The sequence below is a fragment of the Thrips palmi genome, unplaced genomic scaffold (assembly GCF_012932325.1).
Source record: "Thrips palmi isolate BJ-2018 unplaced genomic scaffold, TpBJ-2018v1 HiC_scaffold_8, whole genome shotgun sequence".
Lineage (NCBI taxonomy): Eukaryota > Metazoa > Arthropoda > Insecta > Thysanoptera > Thripidae > Thrips > Thrips palmi.
In genome coordinates, this window is record NW_023144635.1 from 7,937,763 (window position 1) to 7,954,258 (window position 16,496).

The 16,496-nt window shown below is 60.9% G+C and overlaps 1 protein-coding gene across 1 annotated transcript; it reads right to left on the reverse strand.

The window, feature by feature from the left end:
- Positions 1-3,525: 3,525 nt before the first annotated feature.
- LOC117653199 (muscle segmentation homeobox-like) lies at positions 3,526-7,867 on the reverse strand. Its single transcript, XM_034398699.1, has 3 exons — positions 6,732-7,867; positions 3,904-4,142; positions 3,526-3,819 (listed from the first exon to the last, which is right to left on the reverse strand). The coding sequence occupies exons 1-3, from the start codon at positions 7,708-7,710 to the stop codon at positions 3,526-3,528; spliced, it is 1,512 nt and encodes a 503-aa protein (XP_034254590.1). The 5' UTR covers positions 7,711-7,867.
- Between the last annotated feature and the right edge of the window lie 8,629 nt (positions 7,868-16,496).

Consider the following 16,496-nt stretch of genomic DNA (forward strand, 5'->3'; position numbering starts at 1 on the left):
CGGCTGCAGAAGCGTTACGCGGCCCTCGGCGTATCGTGCCTCTCATCGCGGCCGCGGCCTCCGGACGGCCTCCGGACGGCCACCACGCCGACGTGTTTATCACGAGCGCGCTGCTCGAGGCCGGGACCCCCGAGACCCTGCGGCCGGCGCAGCGCCGCCCCCGCGCCGCCGCCCGGTCTGGCCCGGTTTCGGGTTTCGGGCGCCGGCAGGCAGGCAACCCCTCGTGCGCCGTACCCACCGCGTGCGGAGGGCGGCCTACGCGCCGGCGCCGTCCACGCCACGGAGGCCGAGGCCGAGGCCCCGCCCCGCGCACGTCTCGCGGATGTCTGTCGCGGCGACTTGGTTTGATGCTGCTGCTGCCCCGAGCCGGTCCGGTCGCCTTGACTTGCCGCTGCTCCGCTGCTCCGCCGCGCCGCTGCCCAAGTTGGAGGCCCCTAATGTGCGCTCGCTTCCAAAAGCGTCGTCCGCTCGGCAATGCCAGGCGAATGCCAGCGAATGCCGGGACAGGCGCCGCCTCCAAATGTGCCACTTGCCGGGCCGGCAGGGCCGGGCCCCACTCGGCCCCACTCGGCCCCACGGCAGCATCAATTAAGAAGGCTTGCCGGCCGCGCCTCGCCTTGCCGCGGTTTGCTCTGAATAGGAACTGCTCGCAATGGCGGCCGTCGCCGCGTCGCCGCACTGGTAGCCGCCATCGGCGTCCTCGCCACGGCCTGCGGCCTGGCCTCCCCCTTGCCGCCAAATTTCGACGATGCAGCGCTTCCCCCGTGTTCCCATGACACGGCCGCGGCCTCCCTCACCGCCTTGCTGCCGCGCTTAGCGCTTAATCCCTCCTTTGGCCGCTTCCCGCTTATTCCGATCCGGAATCCCTCCGCCGCTTCGCCGCTTCGCCTCGGCCAGCGTGGTGCCGCAGCGCATTCTGTTTTGATCCCCGGTTAAAGCTAGAGGACTAATTGGGCGATAAATCTTGCCGCTACCGCTGGCCATGCAGGCCGCGGCGGGGCGGGCGGGGCGGGCGGGGTGTGCAGCGGCCGCCGCACGGGGCCCCTTCCCTTCCCTTCTCCAGCCCCTCCAGGGCCCCCTCCAGGGCCCCCGCGAGGCCCCACCGCCTGGCCGGTACACTGGCAGCTCGCTGCTACCGTATGGCTTGGGAGTGGAGATGGTGTTGTAGACCGTGATACCGTCAGTGAGTTGTTGGAGGAGCGAGTCGAAGCTCCGGCAAGCATGCCGGGTGTGCGAGCGAGCGAGAGAGAGTGAGTTCATGAAGCAAAGTGGAAGGAAGCGAGGAGGAGAGGAGGAAGAAGAGGAAAACAAATTTGAAAATGAATTCGGAGAAGCAGGCAGAGGGTCCTCAGAGGGAGAGAGAAAAGACTCTAACAGCGATCTGACTTCGACAAATCACAAATTTTCAAGACTCTATCTATCTGGCAAAATAGGGAGTACAAAAAAACAATAATTTAAATTGAACGTCGCTGTTGAGTGCTCCACCTTCGTATGATGAAGTCTCGTTGGCAGCAGTGAAGTGGATCACCTCTCATATTTCCTAACCAACGCAGAAAGAACTGTGGCTGCATGTGCCCTTCGGCCAACTTGGCCTATTCGCATATTTCCCCCTCCTCTCCCCTCCGCCACCTCAGCCCCGCCAGGCCGCCACCGGCGCGGTGTGCACTTTTCACTTAAAATGTATTATGATAAGCAGCACGCCCGGGATTTTCGCCCTAAGTTGACGTGGCGCGAGGCGGGCGAGGCGGGGCCCGTGGGGCGCGAGGCGGTAGGCGTGGAGTGCGGTGAATTTAATTTGCGCCAGGAGCCTTGCGCCTCACACTTTTGCTTTTTGAAGACGGCATGAGCCGGGAGGGGAAAGGGGGGGGGGGCAACGTCGCGGAGACGGAGAGAAGGGAGAGGGGGGCAGCGCACCGGCGCACCGGCCAGAAGCTTATGTCAGCCCCTATTTCCATGGGAGGCTTAGCGCGGTGCATAATTACCGGTCTAATTTATGGCGCTTTTAAAATTGCTGGCGTGTTGATGGAACATAATGAAATTAGCCGCGAACGCCGCGGCGGACGGCGGCGCGCGGCACACTGGCACCGCGACGAGGGGGGGGGGGGGGGGGGGGGGAGGGGGAGGGGGGCACACTGATAGTGATGTGTCACTGCAGCGCTCGCCGGGTTCGCTCGCCAGGGAAAGTCAATTAGTGCGCTCGTGATCGGAACGCTCTCCCGTCTCTCTCGGACGCACGGAGAGCACGGCGGCGTCGAGGAGGACGGCCATCACCAGGACTCCGTTCTCTGGAATCGCCGGAACTGTTATTGGCACTCGGTGTGGGTTTTCTTGTTTGCTGCTGTCCGTTGCGCGTCGCTCGCGCGTGTCGCAATGCGGGGAAAAGGTATAAGCGGCCACGAAATGAGAATTCGGTTTCATGGGAATCACTGGTTTCTTAAACTTTTAATACCTCGTCAACTCATCAGCAGTCTTGGTACAGTAAAATTGATGATTATATCTGTCTATTATTTAATACACATTTACATCCGCTCATAGTTGTATCTGATCGAACTTTTACACGGAATAATATATTTAATATAAATAATCATAAGTACAACATTGCTATGTAAACAGAAACAATAATTATACTTTACAATCACAGAATTGTTTTTTGTACAGTAGCAATAGAATTTCGTATAACTGTTCAGTTATAATATATATATTTATAACTTCGTATCTCTTTATTTACATGGTTATGTTCAGTACTTTAGGTAAAGGAGATAATTTGGATTTTTCTGTCTACTGATAATGTCTGAATCTTTTTTCTTCAAAAGATAACACAAACAAAGACATTATAAGTTCCAGAAAAATGAAGGAAAGGTATTGGAAGATATCACTCAGGTGGAAATAGTATTATGTATTACATTCAACGTGAAATAAACCTAATGTTGGAACTTTGGCAGTTTTAAATACTATTAAGTACCTGATTCGCGAAGCTGACATTTCATCGGCTCCGATCGGAAGCTCAATTTTGAATTTCCCGCTCCATCATGATGCCACAGGCAGTTCGCAACAAACGCGTGCCTTGGCCTTGAGCTGTAGGCTTGAGCGCTTTTCCTTAAAAGCAACTACGAAAATCTTTAACTCCATCTCGCGAGAAAAACATCGCTTATTGGTTTGGTCATGACTCCAGTGTAAAACTGCGCGGAAAAACGAAAGCCGAAACCAGAATCAACGCCACACACGGCGCCAACGTACTACACAAAAACCTCGACTAGCAACGTAACAAAACAACATATGCACACGCAAAAAAATAACAATAAAGAAAAAATTAAAAAGGAAAACGAACGCTGATTCGAGCAGGGCTCAGTTCATGACAATTATCACATGTGTGGGGGTGCCTCGGCCGATAGGAGGTGCCGAAGTGGAGGGGGTGGGGATCACAGCCGGGGCGGCGCGCCCGGGGCGGGGCGGGCGTCCAAGGGGGGCGTCGTCGCCGACGTCAAGCTCGACGTCAAGCTCGGCGAGGGCGTCCCCGACCGGGCGCTAGTGTCGCTGCAGGCTCATGATGTGAGCGGGCTGCTGGCCGCCGGCCGCAGACACGGGCAGCATGCCGGGGTGCGGGTGGCCGGCGTGGGGCGGCGGGGGCGCCTGCCCGGGGCCGCTGGGGGGCGCACCGGGCAGCCCCATGGCGGCCAGGAAGGGCGGCGGGTTGGGGTGCCACAGCGCGGCGCCGGGCGGGAACAGCGGGAAGGGGCGCCCGGAGAATCGGAACTTCTCCAGCTCGGCCTCCTGGAGGCGCTTGGACTTGGCGCGCCGGTTCTGGAACCAGATCTTCACCTGCGGGGCAAACAAGGTCGGCGTTAGCGCGTTGACGACGGGCACCGCGAGTACGCGCCGCTCCTCTTTGGGCACCGGACCTACCTGCGTCTCGGTGAGCTGCAGCGACGACGAGAACTCGGCGCGCTCCGCGATGGACAGGTACTGCTTCTCCCGGAACTTCTTCTCCAGCGACAGCAGCTGCTGCGTGGTGAAGGGCGTGCGCGGCTTGCGGTTGGGCTTGTGCTTGCGCAGGTTGCAGCGCAGCGGCAGGGGGTGCGGGGGGCCGTGGGGGGAGCCGCCGTGCGGGCCCGCGGGGTGACCGGCCAACCGGGCGCCATCCACTGCAACAGCAAAACAGCAACATGAGAACGAGCTCTACAAGCACGGCCTAGAGTACACAGCTGCCGGAGTCATATCGGCCCCGTTACTCGCCGCGTGTTTTGTTCCGATGTGAGAAGCGAGCAGCGCGGCCTCATTACGGCGCGGCACGGCACGGCACGGCCAGGCGCGCCCGTGTATCGCTACAGTACGCTGCGAATATGGAGCCCGCCGGCCGGCCGTAGGCAGCCGACCGGCCACAGGCAGCAAGCCCGAGCAGGCAGCCGGCTGTGCTGACGCGCCGTATGTACATTAGGCCCCTCTAACGACGCCGGAACACGGCCGTACAGCCCTGATGGCTCCATCGGCCGCCGTGGGCCGCCATCGGCGGTCGTAAACGCACCGGCCGGCCTCAGGTGGCCTCAGGCCGCACCGGGCCGACAGCCGCACCGGCACGTCGGCCAAAGGAACCCGAAGGGTTATTAATTAGATCGACTGCCGCCCGGTGTGGGCGAGCCGCGCCGCGTCAATTCAGCGTGGCCGAGACGGCAGAGGCGCCGCCTGCGGCCAGCAAGGACGCGGGTTCGAAAACTCACACCTCAACTTTTTTTTCCGCCAGCCAATTTCGGCAGACAACATGGCGCGGCGGGGAGGAGGATGCGCGGTGGGCGGCGCGGCGGCGCGGCCATCTCCATGGCGGCGTCTGAGTGCGTCGCGTCCTCGGCTTCCCCGTCGCGCCGCCGCGGGTCGCGGAGGGCGCCACCGTCGCGACCCCCACTCCGCGCTCGGCGCGCTCACTCCGCGAGTGGGGCGGGGCGGGGCATCGGCATGGCCTGGCCTGGGCCTGGCCGCGCGCGTTGCAGCGTTTTATTGGACAGGCCCGTCCGTGTGTGTGCATGTGTGGTCATGTGTGTGTGAGGACGCGCCTGTCTGTCTGGCCGCTCACCTGGCCCCCCTCCCCACGGTCGCTGCACGCCGCTGCCGGACGGCCCCCCATTCCCTTCAATTAGGCACACCGTCGCTCTGTCTCTCTCACACCAGTGCGGACCTCACCCCCAGGAGCGAGCGAGAGACAGACCGCGTCCACGCTTGACGGATAGGGAAGTTCGAAAAAAGCATCGAAAAGAATGCGGCAAGCGGGCTTGCGGGGACGGCGGGTCGCGACAGTGAGGTCCGCGACGCATCGGCTGTACACTGTGTTTGCATGCCACCGGCACCGCGGCACCGCCTGCCCGGCCAGGCTAAACAGAGACGTGCTGCGCCCCGCCCCGCCCCGCCCCGCCCCGCTTGTCCGACCAGCAATTAAAGGGGCGCCTCATCATTAACGTCACCGCGGTCGGCGCGGTCCACATCGATCAGCGGAAATCTAACAAGCAGCTGTCAATCCCCCACGGCGGCCCGCCAGCGCGGCGCAGCGCGGCCGACCAGACGGCAGTGGATGGATGGATGCGGAGGAGGAAGACGTACTGTAGTGCACGGAGCAGGCCTTGTAGGCGCATGCTGGTGGCCCGCACGTCGGTCTGTCTCTCTCGCGTCCGTGCGCGCCGCCCCATGAGTGCGAGAGAGACTAACACTCCGCCCCACTGGATCCTCCCCCACACCGCCATGCCGACGGTCGATCCGCAGCGCCCTTCGATCAACTTCCAATTCATCATCTGGAGGGCGCGGCGCAGCGCGGCAACGTGGCGGAGTTCATTTTGTAGCGTGGACTGCCGGCCGGGCATTTAGGTCATTTAGCCGGCGAGGCCTTTCATTCGACATTCGTCCCGAATTTTCCGCGACGAAACGGCAACACAACAAACGCGCTGCGATGAGTCAACCGGGGCAGCGAAGTGCGCGCGGAGGTCCGCGGAGCGACGCGAATCGACTGTGCTTTAATTAGCCCTCGCTGCGACAAATGACACTTCGGGGTCGTTGTGCGCTTCGCTCCTTCGATCCCGGCGCGGTGTTTATACTGTAGCGACCTGGAGGTCCGGTCGCATTGTCGCCGTGCTGCGCCGTGCCGTGTGGAGCATTGTGCCCCGCAGGCATTGTCGCAGGAGCCAAGCCAGCCAGGTCGTCGCACTGTCTCTCTCGCACCTTCAAGGTACCGATGGTACGCCCCACGAGTGCGAGAGAGACGGAGAGGCCTTACCTGGCCGCTCCTTCCCGCGCGCTTCCCGCTCCAATGCCAGGAATTTTAATTCGGGGTGGCTCGGCCATTCCTTGGACCGGCCGGGGGACTCGCCGGGTGATTTATTGGGTATCAATATTTTGAAGCGGTTATAATCGGACACTTGTGCGTCGCGGTGCTGCTGCCGTGACAATGGCAGCGGGCTAATTGGGCTGTATATTTCCGTCGAGTGCCCTCGTTAGATTTCCACGGCAAACAAGACTTTTGTGACTCCGCGGCACAAAAGCGTAAGCCCGCGATGATTCACGCCACGACGGACCGAAGCGGAAAGCAAACAGTGAGGCTAGCGGAGCGATGCAAAGCCGATTCGCGAATCGCGAGCTTTGTCTCTCAATTATTTTGGTCGCGGAAGCGTGGCGAACCGCCTCCCGTCAGACGGCGTCAGAGGCGCGGACACAACATTGCGGGACTCTTCGATTTGCACGGTAAGTGCACTCACCTCCGGCGGCAGAGTTGGGCGGGTAGTTGGGCATCCAGGCGAAGTGTGTGGCGAGCGAGTTGGGCAGCCCGGACCAGCCGGGGGCGCCGCGCCTCGCCATCATCATGGACACCGTGGTGGGGTGCAGGGGCTGCGGGAAGAGCGGCGGCACCGCGCCCGACGGCGGCGGCGTGCCCACCTCGCTGCCGTCCGCCTCGGCCTCGGCGCCGGCGTCGCTGCTGGAGTCCATCGAGTTGTCCGAGTGGTGGTCTGCCCGGTCGGCCCGGTCGGCCCGTCTTCTCCGCAGCTTGTCGGCCGCGTCCAGGGCCTCGCCGGCGTCGCTCAGTCTCCGGTGCGCCGCGTCGTCGCGGTCCCCGCCACCCACGTCGATGTCCACGTCCTCCTCCAGGTCGCTGTCCATGTCTTCGTGCCGCCGGCCGTCCTCGTGCGACGACTGGTAGTCCCTGTCGCTGTCCTCGCTGTCCTGCTTGAGCTTGAGGCGGTAGTGCAGGGCGTCGCCGGGGTGCCCCGGAGTGGTGCACAGCGACGTGGGGGACTGCGGGGGCGTGTGCAGGTGGCCGGGGTACGGCGGCGACGACGCCGTGGGCGAGGCCCTGAGGTGGCCGTTCACCATGGCGGGGGTTCGCACCGTCAGCTGCATGGGCGAGGACTGCAGCCGCAGGTTGAGCGCCGACTCGTTGTGGAAGACCACGGCGTCGCACCGCGGCGTCGCCGGCGACTCGGCGGCCGTCCTGGAGCGCGGCCGCGAGGTCGGCGTCGACGAGAGGAGCGAGTCCACGCTGAAGGAGAGCTTGCTGCTCTGCTTCATTTTGGTGGGCGGCGGCGACGACGGCGTCGCGGCGGCCGTGATGGGGGCGGGGGCGGCGACGCCCACGCCGACGGACAGCAGGGCGCGCATCGTGTCGGCGGCGGACTGGACGGCCTGGACGGCCTGGACGGACGGCGAAACACACTCGGCTGAGGAGATAGCCACACTCATGTCAAGCGCACGAGGTGCTGACACGCATCGCACATTCAACTCGGGGGCACGCACGCACTGGGCACTACACTGCTCTCGCACTGCTCTCGCACTTCGTCCTCCTCGTCACACACACACAAACACAACGCGTGCGAAGGCGACCTCAGCCGTCGAGGGAACTCCTGAGACTGACGGCGACGACGCAGCCCGCGAGCCAGCCGGCGGAGCCCGGCCCCGCACCCCCACCCCAGTGCCACCCCCACCACCGCAGCCGCAGCGCTGCTGCGCGGCCGCGGCCTCCCCTCCTCCCACGCTCGGCCCCCACCACCGCCAGGCCGGCCCAGGCCCCGCCCATCCCGCGCCGAGGCCCCGCCCCGCCACCCCGCGCGGCGGCCAGGACATCAGCAGCCGTCGACGCGAGCGCGACCGGGACCCGGAGGAGACGCGCGACCCGCGGACAGAAATCCAACACCAATAGCCTCCCCTTGCTTGATCCTGCGATCCGCCGCGCCGCAGACGGGGCAAGGGGAGGTGGGGTGGGGCGGGGCTGCGGGTCGCCGGCAGAGAGCAGGCAGTACCTTTATACATTGCTCGTGATATGAAATAAAACCTATTATCCTTTTGTGTTTTTGTTGTGGAGCTTCAGAGCGCGGAGGCGAGCCGAGCCGAATCGAGAGCCGAGGCAGTCGATGCAACGCGCGCGGCCCGAGCCGAGCCGAGCCAGGCCTGCCAGGCCGTCGTTGTCCTCCCTCTCGCTTCGAATCACACTCACTCACTCAGCGCGCCAGTCACTTCATCCCGCTAAAAGATTTATTCCCAAATGAATGTTGTAGGTATCATAATAGTAGTTGACTCGAGCACGCTCTGGCTCGCTGCCCCACGCTGCACCGACAGATGTCCTTTCTGCTGCGCGCTGCGCGTTTTGAAGCCCCGAGCGAGGCTAGCCTGGTAGTAGTTGACTCGAGCACGCTCTGGCTCGCTGCCCCACGCTGCACCGACAGATGTCCTTTCTGCTGCGCGCTGCGCGTTTTGAAGCCCCGAGCGAGGCTAGCCTGGCCGGCCTGGCTAGGCCGCGATTTATGGTGGCGTGGAGTGCCGCTTTTGTGGTCTGGTGCCGTGGATCTGTTCTGCCCGCCGTGCCCCGCGATGTTGTGCAGTATCAGCTCGTGCTCCTCCAGGGCCTCCAGGGCCTCCATGGCCGCCAAGACCGCCAGACCGCCAGGTACTTCGACTTGGTCTACATATTGACGCGTGAAAACGTGGAGCAGCGCGGCCGCAAATCATGGCGATGTCCATCGAGACGCAGCACGGGCAGGGATGAATGGGAAAGAGGCGCATGCACGAGAGAGAGAGAGAGAGAGAGAGAGAGAGAGAGAGAGAGAGAGAGAGAGAGAGAGAGAGAAAGAGAGAGACAACACAAATCGCAGCGAGTTGCCTACCTCGCAGGCGTCTTGAGTGCACGAAGGCTTGTTTCAAAATGGACACTCCAAAATTTGATATTTTTCCGCACCGCTCTGTTTTTTTGCGGCGCCTTGGCCGTGAGGGTGTTGAGGGTGGGGTGGGGTGGGGTGGGGTAGGTCGAGGGTCGGGCCGCCGTCCGGAGGATGACACGAGGATAAGGCTGACGTCGCAGCGCCACTCCGGGACTCCAGCCGCTCCAGCCGCCGCGCCGACAATGGCCAGCCGATCGACTAATCCGAGCGCCACGCGGCAAAATGTCCAAAAAATTGTCCAAAAATCGTCAAAAGATCCAAACGAAACACGACAACAGGATTTGTTTCGTTGATGAAATAATTTAGGTCGGCCGACGCGCGGGGCCTTGTAGTCGGTCGTGTGGCCGCGGCGAGCGGAGGGGGGGGGGGGGGTGCGGGGCATCCGACATCGCTATGCCAGAATCCGCTTCAGTCATTTCTCTTCATAACGGCGTGGCGCGCGCGGTGTCGCGGCCAAAGTAATAACATTTTATCTCCCCCCCCCCTCCTCACCTCGCGGCACCGCCATCCACCGGCATCGCGGTGTGATGAGCGCGGCGTCGCGACGCTGAAATTAGTAGTCAAGTGGACCAAGCGGCACTATAGCGAGCGGCGCGGCGCGGCACGGCACGGCGTGGCGGAGCAGCGCGGAGTAGTGTGCATAACGACGAAGAGATTCGATCTGCCGCGCCGTACTCCGTACGCACAATATGCCTGGCCGGCGCGGGAAGGGAAGGGGAGGGGGGGGGGGGGGAGGGTCCTCCTGGTCCTGAGGTCCTTCCTTATTACGAGACAAATTTATTTTGCAGCCAATCTAGATGACGCCGCGGCGCGGTGCGGGCGAAGCGGGTGAGGCGAGGGAGTCGCGGGACGGGGGAAGAGAGAGAGGGAGAGAGAGAGAAAGAGAGAGAGAGCAGGAAGAAGGGCTCGCTTGTGTTTTAAAAGCGGCGGAAATTGCGAATGCGTCGAGAAATGAGCTAGGGAAAGGGCGCCGTGCCGAACGTGCGCTGGCTGTGTGTGTGTGTGAAAAGGGGGGGGGGGAGACACTACTGCTGTTCCACATGCTGCTGCAGCGCGATTTTGTTTTAGTGGCTGCAATGCCCGAGGCCCGAGGCCGCGCCCGCCCGCACGTCTTTGCCATAGGGTGATTCCACGCCAACTGAGTCAGTCACAAAACGGCATGGTCTCGGATCGGGACGAAACTTACGCAAATCGTAGGTCTAGTAGTGGGATGACTAAATCCAAAAGCGTTTGGCCGAAAAATATCTAGAAGCCGAGATATTGAGAGGTTAAATATGGTGCCGGGACAGCGACACGGAGACAGTTTTTCGCTCGTAGTTTCGGTAATATCCATCGGATCGAGAAACCAAGCATACCGTTGGAAAGAGGAGAAAATTTCACAAAAAGTACTTCCTTTACTTTCTTTTAAAAAGTAAAAATAGTGTTTGATACCAAATAACCTTACCTTTCATTTATCGTAGAAAGTTAGTTGCACCACCAAATTTGCTGGGAAACGTCTTAAAAAATTCCCCGTGAAACAAAGATAAGGAAAAGATCAACCACAAAAAGTACTATCTCTCGTTCCCGAGATATCTGCATTTAACTATCTTGAAGTAGCGTTGCGAGTTCAAGCTCGCGCGGCGGACGAGGTATGAGAAATCCTGCGGCGCGCGCATCACTAGGCACGTCGCTAGGTGACCCGAATTAGAGCAAAACGTAGATTTCGAGCCACAATACTGACAAAGTGACGTACGAAACGTGCAAGGAAGAGTGTGTGAGGCGGACATAGCTGTGGATGCGGTCAAAATCACAAATGCAATGGTAGTAAACAACTCAGTGTGCCGCAGGATTTCTCATACCTCGTCCGCCGCGCGTGCTTGAACTCGCAACGCTTCTTCAAGATAGTTAAATGCAGATATCTCGGGAACGAGAAATAGTACTTTTTGTGGTTGATCTTTTCCTTATCTTTGTTTCACGGGGAATTTTTTAAGACGTTTCCCAGCAAATTTGGTGGTGCAACTAACTTTCTACGATAAATGAAAGGTAAGGTTATTTGGTATCAAACACTATTTTTACTTTTTAAAAGAAAGTAAAGGAAGTACTTTTTGTGAAATTTTCTCCTCTTTCCAACGGTATGCTTGGTTTCTCGATCCGATGGATATTACCGAAACTACGAGCGAAAAACTGTCTCCGTGTCGCTGTCCCGGCACCATATTTAACCTCTCAATATCTCGGCTTCTAGATATTTTTCGGCCAAACGCTTTTGGATTTAGTCATCCCACTACTAGACCTACGATTTGCGTAAGTTTCGTCCCGATCCGAGACCATGCCGTTTTGTGACTGACTCAGTTGGCGTGGAATCACCCATAAGCCCCTCGGCGGAGTGTCGCAGTACAGCAGAGTCGCTGGGCCGTGTTCGTGACAGCGCGCAGTCACTCGGGACCGCTCGGGACACACACCACACACACACACACACACACACACACACACACACGCACGCACACACACACACAAACACACACACAGCGGCGGCTGGGCATAGGCCGGGCAGTGCGTTACTATGCAGATGTGGCGCGAAGAAACTTTTCGAGTCCATGCGAGTCGGGCGGGAGGCCGGATTGCGGCAGGGCCCCGGCCCAGGGCCCCGCAGTGCTGCGGCCGCCGCGGCGAGGCACCAAAGCGCGAAGGGCCGCCCGAATTGTGTCGCCGATCCAGCGATACCGATCGGCAGACGCGGGGGAAAAAGTGGGGCAGCCTGGGGGTGTGAAAGGGTGCGCGAATTCGCTCGGTGGCGGGGCGGGGCGGGGCGCAGACCGGGGCCCGGCCGCGCCGACCGGAAGTTCTTGAGCGTGTTGTTCGGCGCCTGCAGCGGAAATTTAACGGAAGAGCTCTTTAGCGAGCGGGAGGGTGGCCGGCGTGGTGGGCGCGGCCAGGCCCGGCCCGCCGTACTGCCCGACCGGGGTGCGTCTGAAAGGGTTAGCGCGATGGTGCCGAGATTCGCGGCGTCATCACTCTTGCCTGCCTTCGGCTTCGGCCCGCCTGGCTAATAGGCGCGGCGACACGCCAAAAAAAGAAAAAAAATTTCAATGCTAATCGCATTGAGTCGAAACGGTAACAAATGTGTAGAAATCGTGGTTCGGCCTGACTTTAGGCAGCCACTGCGTCTAATCTAAGGTGGCTAATCGTTCTCCCTCAACGGGTGGATACTCTTCGGTCAAAAGGGGTTCTTGGAAACCCCTAAAAAAAGTTTGAAACTCGTACTTTCGCGTACATTTGCACATCCCCGCCGGCGGGGTTGCCTGCACTGTCGCAAGCGCGGCGGGCAGCCGAGCTGGCAGGCCGCTACTACTCGATGCGTGTCAATGGAGCCCATTACCGACTGCCCGCGGGTACCGCCGGGTACAGCCTCAACAGCGCTCTGTCTCTCTCGCACCCCGACGGGCCGCCCCGTGAGTGCGAGAGAGACAGCGCCGTGTTCGGAACGAGCCGCCGCTGCTCGGAGCGGCCAATAAAATGGCGAGGGGCGCGGCGCTGTGTCGCGAGCGTCGCGAGGCACCACCTGGAGTGGCTCTACTCGGCCAGTGCCTCGGCCGCCTCGGCCGGCGAGTACCTCGGGTAGTACCGGGAATTGAGACCTGCGATGATATCTTGTTTCGCTCGTGGCCGCACACTGCAAGCGCTGCAAGCGGCGGTACCGCTCCGTGTGCATGCGAGACTGGGCGACAGCGACGGGGACAGCCCGGCCGGGGAAGCAGGGAGGGTGCGGCTCCACCGCCGCCCAGCGTAGCCTGGCGTAGCCTGTGTGGGTTTAGGGGATCACGGCAGCGTCGATTGTTTGGGACGGCTCGACTTGTTTATCAGATTTCGGCCATCTCGGAAGCGACGGTGTCGGGTGGCGCGCTGGCGCGGGGACGCGACGCGACGCGTGCGACCCGACGGGGAGGGGGAGGGGGAAGGGGTGCACTGAAAGCGCGCTGTAATTGCCGCGATTATCCTCGTTAGCACGGCGGGCCGCGGCGGGGCGGGGCGGCCGTCGACGGGGAGGTGCCGGCCGCGGCCTCGGAAATTGAATTTGTTCTCCAAGTTTGAGCGGCGTGCCGCGGACGGACGGCCTGGCGGCTCTGCTGCGCGGGCCGCGTCCTTTCGTCGGGGCCCGCCAGCACCGCGCGCACGTAGCCCCGTTGTGCTATTGGATGGTCATCTCCATCTCGCACCTAACTTTTTACGAGTTGACGAGCAGTCGGGCTCCCGTGGCGCTGCGGCGCGATGCGGCGGCCTCATTGCCTCCCTCCCCCACCCCTCCCCTCGAGTCGCATGAATTGCAATGGGGCACTCCGTTATTACGCTCCTCCACCCCCAATTCGCTCCCCACGGCGGAGCACGGCGTATCACTGCGCGGTGGCGCTGCCGGCGCGGGGGACGAGAAGAGCTGTCTGTTATTTAATATTGCACGATATTGCGGACTTTGCGGGCTCAGCGCCCGCCACGTTTTTGTCATGCGGGGATGTATACGCTCTCTCTCTCTCTCTCTCTCTCTCTCTCTCTCTCTCTCTCTCTCTCTCTCTCTCTCTCTCTCTTTCTCTCTCTCTCCTCTTCCGCACAGGCAAATTCTCTCTCGCACTCACACGCGCTAAAAGGCTCTCATCCCGCTTTCGAAACTACCAACGCTTCGGCAAGGGAATGATGAGGGGTCCGGTTATTCAAAACGAGTCATAATCACTTCATTTTGCGAGGTGGAAATGGATGACTCGCGGATAACTACACTGCTGAGAATAATTCGAGCCAACAACGCGCTACATTTTCCATTTTTTCCGGACTGCTTCGCTTATTCACTTTGCTGGAACTGCAGCCCGGCCCTGTTGAGTGCAGGGCCCCGGCAGAGCCCGGGCAGCGCGTTCAAATTAGCGCCTCCAACCAGCGAGCCACTCTCCGCCTGCAAAGTCGTCCTGCAATCTGCGGCGCGCCTTCCGCGAGTCGAGTCTCGCGCACTCTTCTCGCCAGACAGAAAAAAAAAACCAAAGTGAAAACGTCGTTTGCCATTAAAGCCTCCCCTTTTCCTAATTCTCACAATTATTTACCACCGCAAAAGAGACGCGGGGCGACGCGGCGCGAGTGAGAGAGAGAGAGCGGGGAGGGGAGGGGTGGGGTGGGTTCAAATCTCATATAATCATTTCGTCGCCGCGCTGCCCGCTGTGAATTTATTTTTTCCACCCTCCCCCTCCCCTCCCCCGCGCTTTCTGGCGCTGTGTTTGCAGGCTGTATTACACGCTGAGCCCCCGGATCATCCCGCGCTCATGATTTATTCAATTGGGAGCAACAGCGGGCCGCGGGGCGTGGCGGGGCGTGGCGGGGCGTGGCGGGGCGTGGCGGGTGGCCGTCCGGGCGCCGCCGCTAATGCAGTAATGGTGGCCTCGATGGCCCCGCCAGGGAAGGTCCGCGCCGTCGGCACCTGCAGCAGTCGTCGTCGGCCACCGGGAGGACGTCGTCGCCGCCCCGACGGCGGGCTGTGCGACCTGGCTGCCCCACACGGCGGCGGCGTGCCGGACTCGACGGCGGGTACTGTTCGCTACGTGCCAAGTGCTCCAAGTGCCCCACAGTGCCATCGCCGGCCGACACAACGCCGAGCCGCCACCAGTGCAGCCGGTGCTCCACCGACCGCGCGTGCGGCTCGTTTCTTCAACCAGTGCGCCTACACTGCGAGCACCGCAGGGCATTCCCTTTGCGGGTCCACTGTAAACGGTGCAAGCGCCCCGAATCCCTGTCGCCGCAGCGTGGGAACTTTGCGGGCAGCGAGCCGCCTTCATCCGATCAGCTGGCCTGCCGGTCCACAAAGCCGCACCAAAAAGTCAACACGTATATCCGATTCGGAAAGAAGTCAACAGCAATCCCTGCGCAAACAGCAGCGCAGCAGCGCCACCCTCATTCCGCTCGCCGTCTCTCTCGCACCCGCGCGCCGTCCCGCAGGCCCGCAGGGGTGCGAGAGAGACAGAGCGTTGGGAACCGCTCCGCAAGCCGCCCCCACCACTCGTCCCCGCCGGCGACGCTTTTCACCCCCGCGGGTTTTTATGTGCTTTTCGACGGGGCGAGTGTGGGAGAGAGAGAGAGCTAATCAAGTGGGCGGAGAGGGACGCGATCGGCGGGCCGTTCAAGCGGATGGATGGCCGCGTGGGTAAAGCAGTCGGCCTCTAACGAAGGGGACGCGGGTTCGAATCCCCACGCCGTATTCGAATCTCGTTTTCAACGGTTTCTTTTTTCGTTGTGGTTGTGCGAACCCGTCACCAAACACGGTGTCACAGATACTTATTAGCCGAGGCGGATGAGGGAGTTAGGAGCGCATAAGACCCTTAAAAATCATGTCTCGAATTCTTGGCCGAGTAATAGTTTTCCTGTTCGGACGCAGGGCCCCTCGGTCCATTGAGGAAGAACGTGCACCTCACAGCAGGTGAACTCCACTTGTGGATCCCAGAGAGGAGGGGGGGGGGACTTCCTGGAAGCGGCCAGGCCGGCCGGAGGATACTCGCCTCGTGTATTGATATATATTATTGCCCCTGATGCTCATTGCATTGTTCTAATGTTCCCGCCGCTCGGCCGGCATTGCCAACACACCGCGAGTGCAACGCCGGCCAAATTATCGGCAATGTGGCCAACGAGCGTTCGCGCCCGAAAACGGCAGCGAAAAAAGAGAGGAAAAGAAATAAACTCTATTTCGGGTGTTTTCAGTTTGATGGAGCACACGATGCAGTCACGCGGTGGTTGAAAGCGACACCCGCCGGGAAGGAACGGAGGTTAAAATGTTGAATGAAACCGCTCGAGTTGGAAATGTACCGTATAGTACCGAGTCGCGACTTCCACGGCAACGCCAGAGTCGTCGCTCTGTCTCTCTCGCGCCTGTATGGAGCCCCCCACGAGTGCGAGAGAGACAGAGCGACGGAGTGAGTCCACTGGAAGGTGAATAGGGCCGGTCGCACGTGTCGGAGCGCAGCGCTCCGCCCCGGCCGCCTCGCTCTAGAGCCTCGCTGCCTCGCTCTCGTGTTTTATTCGCTCGTATTGCTTTGTGACAACTTCTTCTTGAGGCGCTCGCCGTGGCGGCGTGCAAGGGCCGTGATTGTAACACGGATTTCCATGTAAATAGCTTTCACGTGGCGGGGCGGGGCGTATATGTACTCCCAGAAACATGTCCGCGCGGCGGCCGCCCGCTTGACTCGAGCCCGAATCGAGGATAACGCGACAGTCTCGCGCGCGGCCGCGCCACGTACTTTTCCGAGTAGCCTTTTTGTAAAGCTAGCGAAAACAAATCATGCGACTGTTGGCCGGGGCACGGCCCGGACAAACACC

What these genes read in the sequence shown, in the direction of transcription:
- LOC117653199 (XM_034398699.1), bottom strand. Translation starts at nt 7,710, where the DNA reads ATGAGTGTGGCTATCTCCTCAGCCGAGTGTGTTTCGCCGTCCGTCCAG. An exon ending in GCCCAACTCTGCCGCCGGAG is followed by an intron (nt 4,143 to 6,731) that starts GTGAGTGCACTT and finishes TTGCTGTTGCAG; the next exon opens with TGGATGGCGCCCGGTTGGCC. An exon ending in TGCAGCTCACCGAGACGCAG is followed by an intron (nt 3,820 to 3,903) that starts GTAGGTCCGGTG and finishes TTTGCCCCGCAG; the next exon opens with GTGAAGATCTGGTTCCAGAA.